Below are 12,689 nucleotides of genomic sequence, written 5' to 3'. Positions count from 1 at the left end.
GACGGTTGGTCAGGCGGTAACGGCCCGGCTCGCGCCGCCGCCGGCGGGAGTTCAGTCAGCGCCGCTCGGCACAACCGCCCGCCTGACTCGGCGCTGCCCCGCGGCGCCGTGAGTCAGTGCGCCTGGCCCGGCCCGCCTCGCTAGCCTAACAGCCAGACACGCCGGATACCAGCGACCAGCCCCAACAGTCACCCAAAGCCGAACCGCCGGCCCCGCGGCGGCCAGCACTGGGGCCTTGTTAACTGGCATGACTCACCAGCCGCCCTCCCCCCGTACACGTCCCCCATTCAGGATGTAACAGCTGTTTTATCTCCAGCAAGGTCGCTGCAAGCCACATAAAAATAGTTACAAGGTACTCGGGAGAATTTGCTGTTAAAACACTGTTGCTTCCTCTTCTGCTGTGAATGCGCGTTTGTGTGGATGCCCGCGCCGCCGAGCAGGAGGTGGGGGGGAAGGAAGGAGTCCTGCTCTGCCGCAGGAGTTAATTATTTCATCGGCCGTTTAAAGCTTTTGCTTCTCAATCCCCAGTGCCTGCCCCTGCTCCTCCTCGTCCGCAAACAGCCCAGCACGTGGTGGTGCAGGAGTCTTACAAATATACACGCTCCCGTGCATAAAAAGCACGCCACATCCGCACGCGTGTTTCGAGGCAAGGCGGCTTATTTTACTTTCCACGCCAAAACCCTCGCGCGTGAAGTTTCAGCCCGGAGCTCGGCCTTCAGCGCTTTGAAGTAACGCGCCCGGCGCCGCAGGGCACCTCGCTTTGGCAGGGAGCGGCGGGGCCCGCCGCCGAGGCCACCCGTCTTCGGGAAGGGCTCTGCCGCCCCCCCGGTGGGAAGCTGGAGCGAGCCCTCCGAGAACGAGCGGCTCGCAGGTCCCGCGTTTCCCATTCCGGAGGAAAATAAACTGTTGCTGCAACGCGCGCTCGCCCGAGAGGGATAAGTCAAGCTGCGAGACTTTTCTCTCTTTTACAGCTATGAGCATGTGTCGCACCAAAATCCACCGGGCTGGGGAGCGGAGGGGAACAACCTTTACCAGCTGATGTAAAAATAACCCCAGAAACGGGGCTCGCCTTCCCCGCGGGAGGGGCTGGCCAACGCCGGCCGGCCGGCCGGGGCTCCTTCAGTGCCATCGCGGGGGGGTGGGGGGCAGGAGGCGAAGCAGCCCCCATCGGCAGCAGGGAGGGGGGCACCGGGGAGGCGAGGCGGCGGGGCCCGCCGGTCTTTGGAGGGCTCCTTCTGCCGTACGTACTCTCCTTTCTTCTCCTCTCTATTCACGCAAAGGAGTGGGTGGTTTATCCGGCAGCAACAGGAGGAGGCTAGTCAAGGGCAGCTGTCAAAATCCCTCCCGCCCCCCACCCCCCCCGCCTTCTCCTTCCAGTTTAATGATCAAACGTCTGCCTGGAAGAAAGGCGGGGGAGCGGGAGGCACGGAGGGCTCCCCCCGCCGCCGCTGTTGTGTGTGCATGAGCGGTACGGGCGGACACCCCTCACCCCTCCCGCTCCCTCCTGCCGGCCCCGTCCCTCCCCTCCCGTCTGACAGAGCCCCAGCAGCCCGGGAGGGGAGGGGAGGAGAGAGGAGGAGGAGGAGGAGGCAGCGCGGCAGCCGCGAGTGCCAGTGCAGCGTTCGGTTACTCGCCCGTACTCACTGCGGGGAGGTGGGGGAGGGCGGGCGCTGTGTACCTTTCCCTCCCGTGCCTTTCCTCACTTTAACAAGCCGGGGCCAATCGCCGGCAGAAAGGAACAAAGGGAAGTGGGGAGGGAAGCCCACCCCGGCAGCAGCCGCACCAGAAACCCCCCGGGAGGCAGAGCCCTCCGGCTCCCGCTGACAGCAGCGCGGCCCCGGAGTGGGTGCCTGGCTCCGCGCCGGTGTTTCTTCTTCTTCTTCTTCTTCTTCTTCTTCTTCTTCGTCGCCGTCGTCGTCGCCCTCCTCCTCCTCTTCGACGAATTTAAAGGGGGAGCGGCGTCCGGCAAAGAGAAAGAAACTTGGGTCGGTGCGTGGGGTGTCCGGCGGCTCGGTCCTCGCGATCAAGATGAAAAGTAAAAAAGGTAGTTGTGATGGGGTGTGTGCTGCTGCTGGGAGAAAGCGGGGTGCCCCGCGCCTCTTCTCTCCCTACGGGAACGGCTCGGAGGGGAAGTCGGGGGGGGGGGGGGGGGGGAGCTGTTGCCAAGCCGGACGGGGTCTGTTTTCCTTCTATCCTCGTCCCTTTTCTCCCTAGTGCCCCCCGTCCCACCCCGACCGAGCTCCCGTGGAAGATGGCAGTGGATGCTCCGCTCCCAGACAAAACACGCGGGGCTGTTGTTTGGAGGCGGCGGCCTCTCCGCGCCGCTGGCTCCCTGTCAAAAACACGTTCAGCCGCCCGCCTTATGCCTCCGCGAAGTTTTGTTTTCGCTCCCTCCACCGAGCCTCCCTCCCCCCCCCGCTAAGCCGCTTTTTGTCTCTTTTCCGCACCGAGCCCCGCCGTCCCGCTGCCGGGGGGCGAGAGTGCGGGCCGTTTTCCCAACTTGGGGAGAGGAAAGCGGGGCCGCCCACAACTCCGAGCGCGGCGATCCGCGGGCGCCTGGCAACTCTTTGTTCGCAGTGGGAGCGGGCACGCCAGCCGGGGGCTCGGCAGGAGGGTCTCAAACCTCATCCGCGCCCTTGGCTGCGTTGTTTTGGTGAAAGTTGCTGCCTTTTTCTTCCCTTCCTTTTATCACTTAAAACGGGGGCGGGGGTGGGGGTAAAAGTACAGAAGTTTCGACACAGTTAGGGTTAAAAGGAGGAAGACATCCCCCCCTCCCCTAAAAATAAGGCGCTTTAAGTTTCCTTTGTGTTAATTTACAAACAGACAAACTTAGAGGATTGTTACTCTTCGTGGTTGTGGTGCTTTAAGTGCTTTCAAATTAGAGCTTGGCCACAAAGACGGGAACATGCTTTCAGATTTAACGTATCTGCGCTGGCTGGAAAGAAGTTGATAGCAAAGCAGTATCTTTTCAGTTGCGATTTAGCAGCCGGTAGTGTGGATGAAGGGTGTTTTGCATTCAAAGACCATTAAATTATCCGAAGTGGAGGGTTAGAGGGGAGCAGTGCGCATGTTCAGTACTCCAGAGTTGTGCTGGTTTTCCCCTACTACGCATTCCTGCGGCTCTATAGTAGAGCAGCTTCGCTCATTGTTGCTCCTTGGAGCAATTAATGCATATGTAGTTCGTGAAATCATTGGGCTGCTGGGAACGTGATGTATTAATATGGTTTGTAGCCCTCGTACGAAGCTTTGGACGTGCCACTCATCTAAGAGGAGCACACACAAAGGGAATTAAGCCACAAAGACGAAGTTTAAACAGCGGTTTAACAGCGAAGCATTCCGAGTTCCCGCAGGAGAAGGGCGCGTACGGCGCGTTTCAGCCTGCCTGGGAACTGCATGGATTTTTAGATTACAACATGTACTGCATACCAAGCTCGGCCGTCTGTGCCTAGAGACAGTGACAGCATTGACTTTAAAATGTTGCAGTCGCCTTAGGTAGGTTGAGATCCTTAGCCTTATTGCAAGCAGTTGTGTGTTTTGTTTTTTGGTTTGTTGTTTTTTTGTGTGTGTGTTTTTTTTTTTTTTAATGGTTTCACTGAATTAATTTAGCCCAGTTATTTTTAGGACATTCCTATGCTCCCTATTTGCACAGCAGTGGTGAGCTGGTTTCCTGTCTGCTGTTGCTTCCATTGTTCAGACTTCTCTCCCCGAGGGCAGCTGCTGGTTGGTGAAATACCAAGCTCCCTGCACTTTCAACTGTTGTTCTTGCCACCCCCGAAATAAATGCGTGTGAAAAACGCTGACGTAGTTTCTAGGTATGCATGTATAGGGCTTTGTGTGTGTGTGAGTGAGTGGTGGTGGGGGAGATCTGCTTTGAGGATTGCAAGTTCTGGGCTGAAACAATGGAAACAATGAAAGGTGACAGGCGGGAGGGAGAACTTTAAAGAGGGGCCAGGGGCCTGGGGTTTGCGTGGCAGAAATTAAAAGGTGTGGAGACAAAGACGGAAACTTTTAAAAAGATGTTAGGGCTAGGGTGCCTTTGTTTTATTAAAGGTTGGGCTTGTAGTTATTTGTGACCTACTGGCATTTGAGGCTCATTCAATAAGTTACAAAGAGTGACTTTGTTACAGATTTCTTGCTTGCACTCTTGGAAAAATCCCGTTTGAAGAAAAAGAATGTATAGCACAGCCAAGTCTCACCGCTTTAGAAGCGATAGAGCACAAGCTGTGAAATACAGCGGAAAACAAATAAGCTGGTTCCTCAATTATGAAACTTACTCAGAGGAAAAAGTTTTTCTACTATGGAAATTCCCTTCTGCATCCTTGTAGTTCTTGGTTACTTATGAATAATTTCAAACCAATTTATTTTTGTTGCTGGCTTTTAAATTCACATTAAATTTTAGTTAGGTTTTTTGTGTGTGTATTGGATTTTTTGTTGTCGGGGTGGTTTGGTTTGGTTTTTTTTTTAGCTATCAAGCTGTAGATTAAAATCTTGAGGACTCTTCTGTAGATAGCTTCATTTACAAAAAATAACGTGATGGCAATCACTGAACATACTCAGCTTGTTAATTAGCTGATTTAGAATACAATCTCGTGAAGACACAGGCATGTGCTCAAGTTTATACATGTGAGGAATCCTACTGAACTTGGTTACTACAGGAATCGGGGCCTTAGATGGGAACTGGTTCTGTTTATCTGTGCTCATAAAAGAAAAATCCAGTTTAAGAAATTCAGAGAGCCCTAAGGGGGTAGGGTGGAAGGTTTTCCATAAGGTGATTTTCGTCCATCCCCTCTGGAGGGCAGAGATTGTTCCTTGTGGTATACTTTGTCCTGTTTTGAATAACAATTGGCTTCTGCCGCTTCCTCTATGAAGCTCTTCCTTGATACAATGGGATAGTTGGGGTGTTGGGTTTTTTTTGATAGCCTAAATTTTTCATTTGCTTAACTTCCATTTCATTTGTCTCAGCCTCTCTAAATGCTTTGTCCTCCCCCTCAAAGTATTTCAGCATGCCTTCTCAAGTAGCAGTAGTTTATTTTGAAATCAACTGCAGTCATCACTGTAGTACTTTTCTACTCAAGTTGTTTCAAGCTGTTAACTGTTGGGTATTGAGCCTAGACTAGAGATCCGAGGTGTAATCTTCCCTGAGCTGATTACAGGAAGACCTGTAAAGTCTTTGGGCTGTGATACAATGAAACAGTGCATTCAATCATGTATATGACTTCAGCTGGGAAGCCAGGAGGATAAAGTAATTTATAAAGAAGGGATGCTGATCATGTAGTTCTTAGGCCATTAATAGTGTGGACTGCTCATCTAAGTGGCGATGGCAGAAGTGGAGAACTGGGATTTTGTATCGTTTCTCAGACCTCTCTGCAAATGAACTTGTGCTGCTTTAATTTAGTCCTATAAAAGCAGTTTTTCTGTTTAGATTAAGTGTATTTGGGAGAAGACATAGAATAACCTGGCACTAGCCTGCTTTTAAGGTGAAATAAATTAGTAGGTCAGCTAGGGCTACTCGTCATGTCTACATGCCTTTATTCTGGGTGTAAATAACAGTAAGCCAATGGTCCAGTCGTGGAGCCTGGCCAGAAGCCTTTTCAGTTGGGCCCTGTTAAAACAGGAAACCAGCAGCGAATAGCCTGATTACTAACAAGATGGAAAAACAAAGCTGGGTTGTAATCAGCAGGAATGCTTTAATGAAAACAGAGCCTTGACAGCAACAACGTGGCTCCTGCTCTAGTAAAAAGTATCAGCTGGGGTAGTGTGAGATTTCTAGCCATGACTTCCTGTTGCTGCTCTGTACTGCACCAGGGAGATCTGCCACAAGTTCAGAGGGCTGATCATCTATTTAAATGAGCTCATTTAAATGAGGAGAAGTTGTACTACACTGGGTTTCCTGCTTAACCAAAACCTTCTTTGTGCCACACTAACTTACCGTGTCAAATAATATGACAGACCAAGTGAACGGGTCAAAGGGCAGGCTCCACTGTTGACTCATTTCTTGCTAGGTAGGTTACGGTTAGTCAGATGGCAACTTTTACTTTAGCAAAAGGTCTTGTTTGCAAAATAGAGAAACGTTTTTATGCTGCTGGTTTTCAGACAGTATTTTTTCACTTTATTTGGGGTGTGTGTGTGAAAAAGAGCAACAGTTCTAGAAGAAGTTTTGCTGTCAAATCAGTTTTCTCAAATTCAGAGAGATGCCTGTGGAGTCTTTTAGCTATGTGTTAGATCTTGGAGAGATTGCTGCAGATGGGGTGGTGTGTGTCTGGAGGACTTGTTTTGCCATGTAAATATGGATTGCAAACCATTAGACACCTAGCTTTCTCATAGGAGTAGTTTCTTTGGCTTCTCTTCCCTCTTATTTCCAACCCTCACTGTTAGCCTCTCCCAGTTTTCCAAGGTCCTGTCTTGCTGCCTATTATATTTAAAAACAAACAAAACCCCCAATGCACTAAAGTGCTGCAACACTTCTGGTTTCTGACAAACAAGAACAGTGCACTTGAAAACATGGTCTGAATAGCGTAGGCTAGTTTTAGCTAGTTTTTAAATTCAATTTAAAAGGGATGAGCTGCTTTGCAGAGTTATCCTGTTGTCTGTGCAGGATCTTTGTTCCAAGAAGTTCTCTGCATGGCTCCAGGAGCCCATTGTGCAAGGCATGTTCTCAAGTTAGGTTGAAAGCCTGACAGCACTTTTCCATGAAGCTATGACAAATACAAAGCAGTTTGCTCAGAATCATTTTAAAGCAAACTTGACATACTTTCTACATGAATTAAGAACCTGTTTACATAATTTGGAGTTTATCTTGTGTTGGCTATTTAAATATTGTCTATTGTTCCTGTTCCATGACTGGATAATTTATGTAGCTAATCATCACAGGAAAAATTTGGTATGTCAGTTTGATGTTTGTTGGTTACATAAATCATCAACTGGGAAAATGAAAACCATATTCAAGTAAGTTACTGAAGTAACTACACCAGGCAAATTACAGATTGATCATCCTGCTGGGAATGCTTGCATATCAAAAATATGTATTGAAATTTGGATGACTTAAACTAAATATAAGGAGCTATTCATAAATAGGGGAAGGAAAGAATAATTTACCATGTCAGCTTTGGCTAAAGTTTGAAAGTGTGGGGAAAGGTCTTCCTCTGCTTCCCCCCCCAAGTATTAAGGAAAACTTGCACAGGCACAACTGTTTTCTTTCTTTCTGTGTTGTGGGGTTTTGTTTGTTTGTTTAAATGACATTAATTCCTTCTATTTCTTTACTTATGGATATAACCATAGCTTTATGTAGTTTTATACTTTCACAAGCACACTTCATGTATTTTAGGGCTGACTTTGTTTCCTTGAACAGAATTTTTGAATTGTGAGTGGTTGCCCACATAAAAATTTTACTTTTGACATTTAACTTGTTCTTACTATGAAGGTTTTTAGTTTAGATGTTATGAATGAACAAGTTTCTTCTCCGCCCCCATCTAAGTTCAAAACACAGAAAGATTAAAGGCTTGTTTTCCTTATATAGTTTCTAGAAAATGCTTCTGAAAGCCAGTATAATTTCCCTTGAAATTAGTATTAAATTGTACTAGTTGAAAATGGGAGGTATCTTACTTGAATTTATATATATAGTTCATGAGATTCCTAAAATTTCTGGCGAGCTTAACCTGGTGAGTATTTAAAGCATGGTTTTCTTTGTATTTTACAGTACTATTTGTTTCCCAAGTGACTTGTATATCCCACCAAAGGAGTAGAATTGTAGTCTTCCTAACTATTGAATACTTGGTTGTTTGTTTTAATTTTATTGACATACCATAGCTTCATGTTACTAGTAGTGTGGTGTACAAATAAAGGGATAATCAGATTTTGAAATCTGTTCCTTCCTTTGTGTTGAAGGAAAAAGGTATGCAGTTAACTTATAAATCTGAAGCCTTTGTAGTAAGTGTAGCATAGAGCACACATTTCCACAGATTAAAATGTGAGATGAAAACTACGAAGTTGAAAAAATAATCAGGATGCAAAGTGGTACATTTAAAACTAACTAACTAACTAACCAACTCACCCAAACATTAAATGGTTGTGATTCTTTGCTACCAAAGTGCAATTAAATTAAAGTCCATCTCCTGATAAACTGGTGGACTCTTAGGTACCTGGTTTGTTCCTTTTCCTGCACTTTTTTTTTCCTTCCTAAGTGAACATTCACTTGGGGGTGCGGGCAGACACAATTTTTTCTTTTCTTCTTTTTTTGTTCCATTAGTTTTTATTAATAGATCTGGAATGAGCTATTAATCTATAAAATCTACAAGCTATCCCTCCCAGGAGGGAAGCATCAGCATGTTAAGAAATAATTAAATAACCCAACGTTTGCGTTGGGTGTTTTAAGTTCTTGCTTATTGACCTTTTACCCAGCCACTGGGTAGTTATCCTTGAAGAAGAGTGTTGGATGCATACCATAGCAAGCAAATTTGGACAATATTGGCATTAGATAGAAGCTATCTGATAACATGCAGCAGATGAAAGGTTGCCAGGGGAACAAGAAAATGAGGGTTTGCAGAGAAGAATTCCCCTAGGAACAGATCATTGGTGCTACTTTTTGTTCAGCTGACAGAAAAGCTTGACAAGTTAACACTACAGGACAAATATCCTGTATACGAGGCTATACCATGATTCATAGTAAAGGCAGTTGATGTAATAAAAAGTGTCTGAACGATAGAATGCTGGAGCTGAGTAGTAGTTTACGGGTTTAGGAGGCTGATTGTTCTTGTCGTCTTATAATTGTAGGTGTAGTTGCAATATCAGGCAGTGAAACGGAGGATGATGACACTATGGAGGTCCCACTGGATCTTTCCTCATCTGCTGGCTCAGGCAAACGGAGGAGACGTGGCAACCTGCCCAAGGAATCCGTGCAGATTCTTCGGGACTGGCTATATGAGCACCGATACAATGCTTACCCTTCAGAGCAAGAAAAAGCGCTGTTATCCCGACAAACACACCTTTCCACACTACAGGTATTAAAAAAAAAAATAGTAGTTCTTGCTTCAAAAGGAGCTGTTTTCTTCTTAATTTACCTGTGGTCTAGTCACTGATACAAATGTTTATACTGCATGTGAGATTTCCTTTTTTTATTGTTACTCACTCTCCTTTTGACAGCACTTGTAAGGAGAAATACAAATGAATCATGTGTTACGATGATCTTTGTTTATTGGGAATAAAATTACTTCTCTGGGAGAACAGACAGTCGTGAATTCAAGCATGCATGCTAATTTTTGTGGAATTGGGCCCCAAAAGACATAAAGTGCCTGTATAAGGTAATTTATTGTGAGAAGAACATATTTATTTGTCAACAGAGGTTTTATGGTGATAGATACGCAGCTTAACATATAACTCTTCACTTCTAAAACTGCCACTTGAGGCTCGTTCTTGTACAACATGCACGTATATAATTATGTGTATGATGACTTCCATTAAGATCAGTGGAACAACCTATATGGGATAGAGCTACTCAAGTGTGTTAGTATAGGTATGTGTGGTTAGTTTGGATTCTCATCCTGGGATAGCGCTGGCAGCTGTGAGGGCCCTTGGATGCATCATTCGTCTTCTGTGCTCATCTTTGGTGGAATAGCTGTTGACAATTGCTGTTTTCCACCTCGTGGGAAGGTGGCTGCATGAGAACTTGAGTAAGCCCTGGTTGGGTTTTGAGAAGCACTAAATATAGAGCGCTTCTCTTGACTTCTGGGTTTTATTTTTCCAGATTAATCCATTAGTACAAATTTCATAATTGGCCATAAAGTAAAATTTCCTTAATGTAACATCATAAAGAAAACCTCCTTTATGTAGTAAACAGAAAAAAAGACGTTAAACTGTAAACTATCCTGTATCACCCAGGAAACTGGTTTGAAATTTAAACAAGGACAAACTTAAATGAGGTAATTCATGTTATGTCTGTCGACACAGTCAGTTGAACAAGGAAAATCAGTAACTATTTGTGGGAGGAGTGGCTCTCTTCACAGAGAAAAGGTTTTCCTGTTGTTAATTAACCTAAGCTAGGGAACAATAGCTAATAGGTTAATGTGTGTGCACAGAGTTAAAACTAAACTCCTCCGTTTGGGCTAGCAGTCTTCAGATGTGCCAGGGCTTTCTGTAACAGCAGTGGAGAGCCAGGGGTAGAGCCAGGGCAAGGGAAGGGCCTTTGCCAGGCATGTCAGAACTTGTCAGTAGGTCTCTCTCTTGTTCTGCAGTTAAGGAAACTGCTTGGAGGGATTCATTAATCTAACCCAATGACTCTAATGGCACATAGTTGGAAATGAATGAAGGTAGAAATTAAGATGTCATTATATTCCCAGGTCTGCAACTGGTTTATCAATGCACGCCGCAGGCTTTTACCTGACATGCTGAGGAAGGATGGCAAAGACCCAAATCAGTTCACTATCTCGCGGCGAGGGACCAAGCTTCCCGAGGGCGGTCTGGTGGAGTCTTCCATCAGCACAAAGAACTACATTCCCTTGCTGGAGGAGACTGCCTTCCTTCCCACTGCTGCACCGGTCGGCAAGACTGTGTCCTCTTCCAAGCCGGCTTCCCCGGGATCGGTCCTGGCTCGGCCGTCAGTAATTTGCCACACGACTGTGACTGCATTGAAGGACGCCCCTTTCCACTTTTGCCAGCCAGCTGATGTAGGCCAGACCACGGACCTGCAGCAGCCCCCGGCCAATGGCTTCACAGACAACTCCCTCTCCTACCATGAGGATGCCTCTAAACTGGGACCTGGTGCAAACACACAAAGTGGGCTCTTTAACACTCCTCCTCCAACACCACCAGACCTTAACCAGGATTTTAGTGGATTTCAGCTACTGGTGGATGTTGCACTCAAAAGGGCGGCAGAGATGGAGTTGCAGGCAAAACTTATGGCCTAAATCCCTTTCCTTCTCCTTCCCCGTTTTGTTTTTCCAGGCAGGGATCTAACAGCTGTGTGGTTATTGCCACCCACACAATATCAAAAGACTTCATTGCATTATTATTATTTTTTTTTTTTATTAATCTTATTTGCACAAGGGATTGCTGAAATGAAGCTTCCTGTCACTGAGATGGTCTTCAGTGGAATATGGTCATTCCAAGAATTATAAACTTAAAGCTACTGTAGAAAGAAAGGGTTGTGTGTTTTTTTTGTTTTGTTTTATTTTGTTTTTTTAATGTTTTCTTTGTAGGCTTTTCATAATGTGAGATGGTTCCCAAGATCATGTGATTTGTTTTTGTTTCTTTCAGACTGTGCAATATCTAGTAATGATATAGAGTCTTCTTATCATTCCCATGCGGAACACAATATACCGACATGCTGTCTAAAATAAATTTTCAATTTTTTTAACAATATGAACTTTGGATGATTATGCTTTTTTCCCATAATGTAATAAAATATTTTCTTTAAAAATGGGTGCATACGGAGTATTTTGTTGAATACAAGCTTTGCAGAAAACACAGCTTTACTCTTGAAATAAATGGAATTTAGAAATATTTTTGAGCTCACACTGACTCTGTTTGGTTTAGAGAGCTATGCTCGCAGTTGTTGTTAACCAGATGTTTAAAGGAATACTGAAAAGTGGGCCAGAAGTACCTGACCATGTTCTGTTATGTTGAAATTTTTTAAAGGGGTGAAAAGGAGCTATGTAGGCAACTCTCACTAAATTTTAGGGGGATATCTTAGGCCCCTCTAAGAGTTCCAGCTTTTGGCTCCTAGAAATACTTTAGGGCTTGGAAATGTGACAGCCCATGGGGAAATTCTCCTGAAGGTGAAATGAGGAGGCCAGAAGAGGGGTTAGGGCAAGCGTTCTTTGGGGGACTTTGTGATACAGCTCCTAGACATCACTGGTGACAAATTTTGAGCACGGAGTACAAGGGGTCCCACTCTTACTCTTCCTGGACTAGCAATGAAAAGGGTTTGACTCAGTAATTCTAGTAGACTAAAATAGAAGACACTGTATTGGTGGAAATCTATGAGTTCTGGGAGCCAGGTATTGGTAAGGTACTTAAACAGATAATTGATTAAGATTTAGAATAGATCCCTGTTGTATTGGGCTATATTTTGGCCAGCAGAATCTAAGTTACCTTTCAGAAAAGGACTTCGCTGTCAAAATGACTTATTACTGAAAAATGCAAAGACTTGCAGCTCACATTTCAACTTACTTGAATGTCAGTCACCCACCCTTATCCTTCCAACAACAGTGAAATAAGAGACCTCTAGGGGAAAAAATCAGTTCCAGCTAATCCTTAAAAACAAACCAGTTGTCTGTTTGGGAGGTTGGGGGAGGGCTTTGTGGAGCAGGAGAGCTGATGAATTTAAGGATATTGAGTAGAAGACTGCAATATTCAGACTGTAGTGTGTATGCATTTTGTTTTGCTGTGGCCTTTATCTTTTTTTAGTGTCAGAAATACTCTTTATTTGTTCTCTGGAGTACTCTTTGGAATTATATCGAACGTCTGCCTTTCTTTAACCTTCAAGTTTAAAATCAATGATATTTTTAAAAAGGCAAATAGTAAACACTGTGGCTTTCTCATGTCTGCATCAGCTTCAGTAACACAGTCATCCTAATATACTGTATGAATATATAATTATTTTTTTAATACTTTCTGTTGAAATAAAGCTAGAAAAAATAATTTTGAACATAGCCAGAGATGGCTGTATACTTTGTCTTTAAGGAATAGCATGCGAG

The 12,689-nt window shown here is 45.1% G+C and overlaps 1 protein-coding gene across 4 annotated transcripts; it reads left to right on the top strand.

Annotated features, from left to right (window-relative positions):
• The first annotated feature begins 262 nt into the window (after nucleotides 1-262).
• TGIF1 (TGFB induced factor homeobox 1) lies at nucleotides 263-11,404 on the top strand. Of its 4 annotated transcripts, XM_049821339.1 has the most exons (4): nucleotides 1,591-2,044; nucleotides 7,621-7,658; nucleotides 8,770-8,996; nucleotides 10,332-11,404. In XM_049821339.1, exons 3-4 carry the CDS (start codon nucleotides 8,814-8,816, stop codon nucleotides 10,896-10,898), a joined length of 750 nt encoding a protein of 249 aa, XP_049677296.1. In that variant the 5' UTR covers nucleotides 1,591-2,044; nucleotides 7,621-7,658; nucleotides 8,770-8,813; the 3' UTR covers nucleotides 10,899-11,404. The 4 variants fall into 4 exon arrangements, with proteins under 4 accessions (XP_049677288.1, XP_049677296.1, XP_049677271.1 ...); XM_049821331.1 differs by lacking the exons at nucleotides 1,591-2,044; nucleotides 7,621-7,658 and adding an exon at nucleotides 263-352; XM_049821314.1 differs by lacking the exon at nucleotides 7,621-7,658.
• Nucleotides 11,405-12,689: the final 1,285 nt, after the last annotated feature.

The sequence above is a fragment of the Accipiter gentilis genome, chromosome 2 (genome assembly GCF_929443795.1).
Source record: "Accipiter gentilis chromosome 2, bAccGen1.1, whole genome shotgun sequence".
Taxonomy (NCBI): Eukaryota; Metazoa; Chordata; class Aves; order Accipitriformes; family Accipitridae; genus Astur; species Astur gentilis.
This window is presented reverse-complemented; position numbering and strand designations above follow the sequence as displayed.

What these genes read in the sequence shown, in the direction of transcription:
- TGIF1 (XM_049821314.1), top strand. An exon ending in CACACCTTTCCACACTACAG is followed by an intron (nt 8,997 to 10,331) that starts GTATTAAAAAAA and finishes TTATATTCCCAG; the next exon opens with GTCTGCAACTGGTTTATCAA.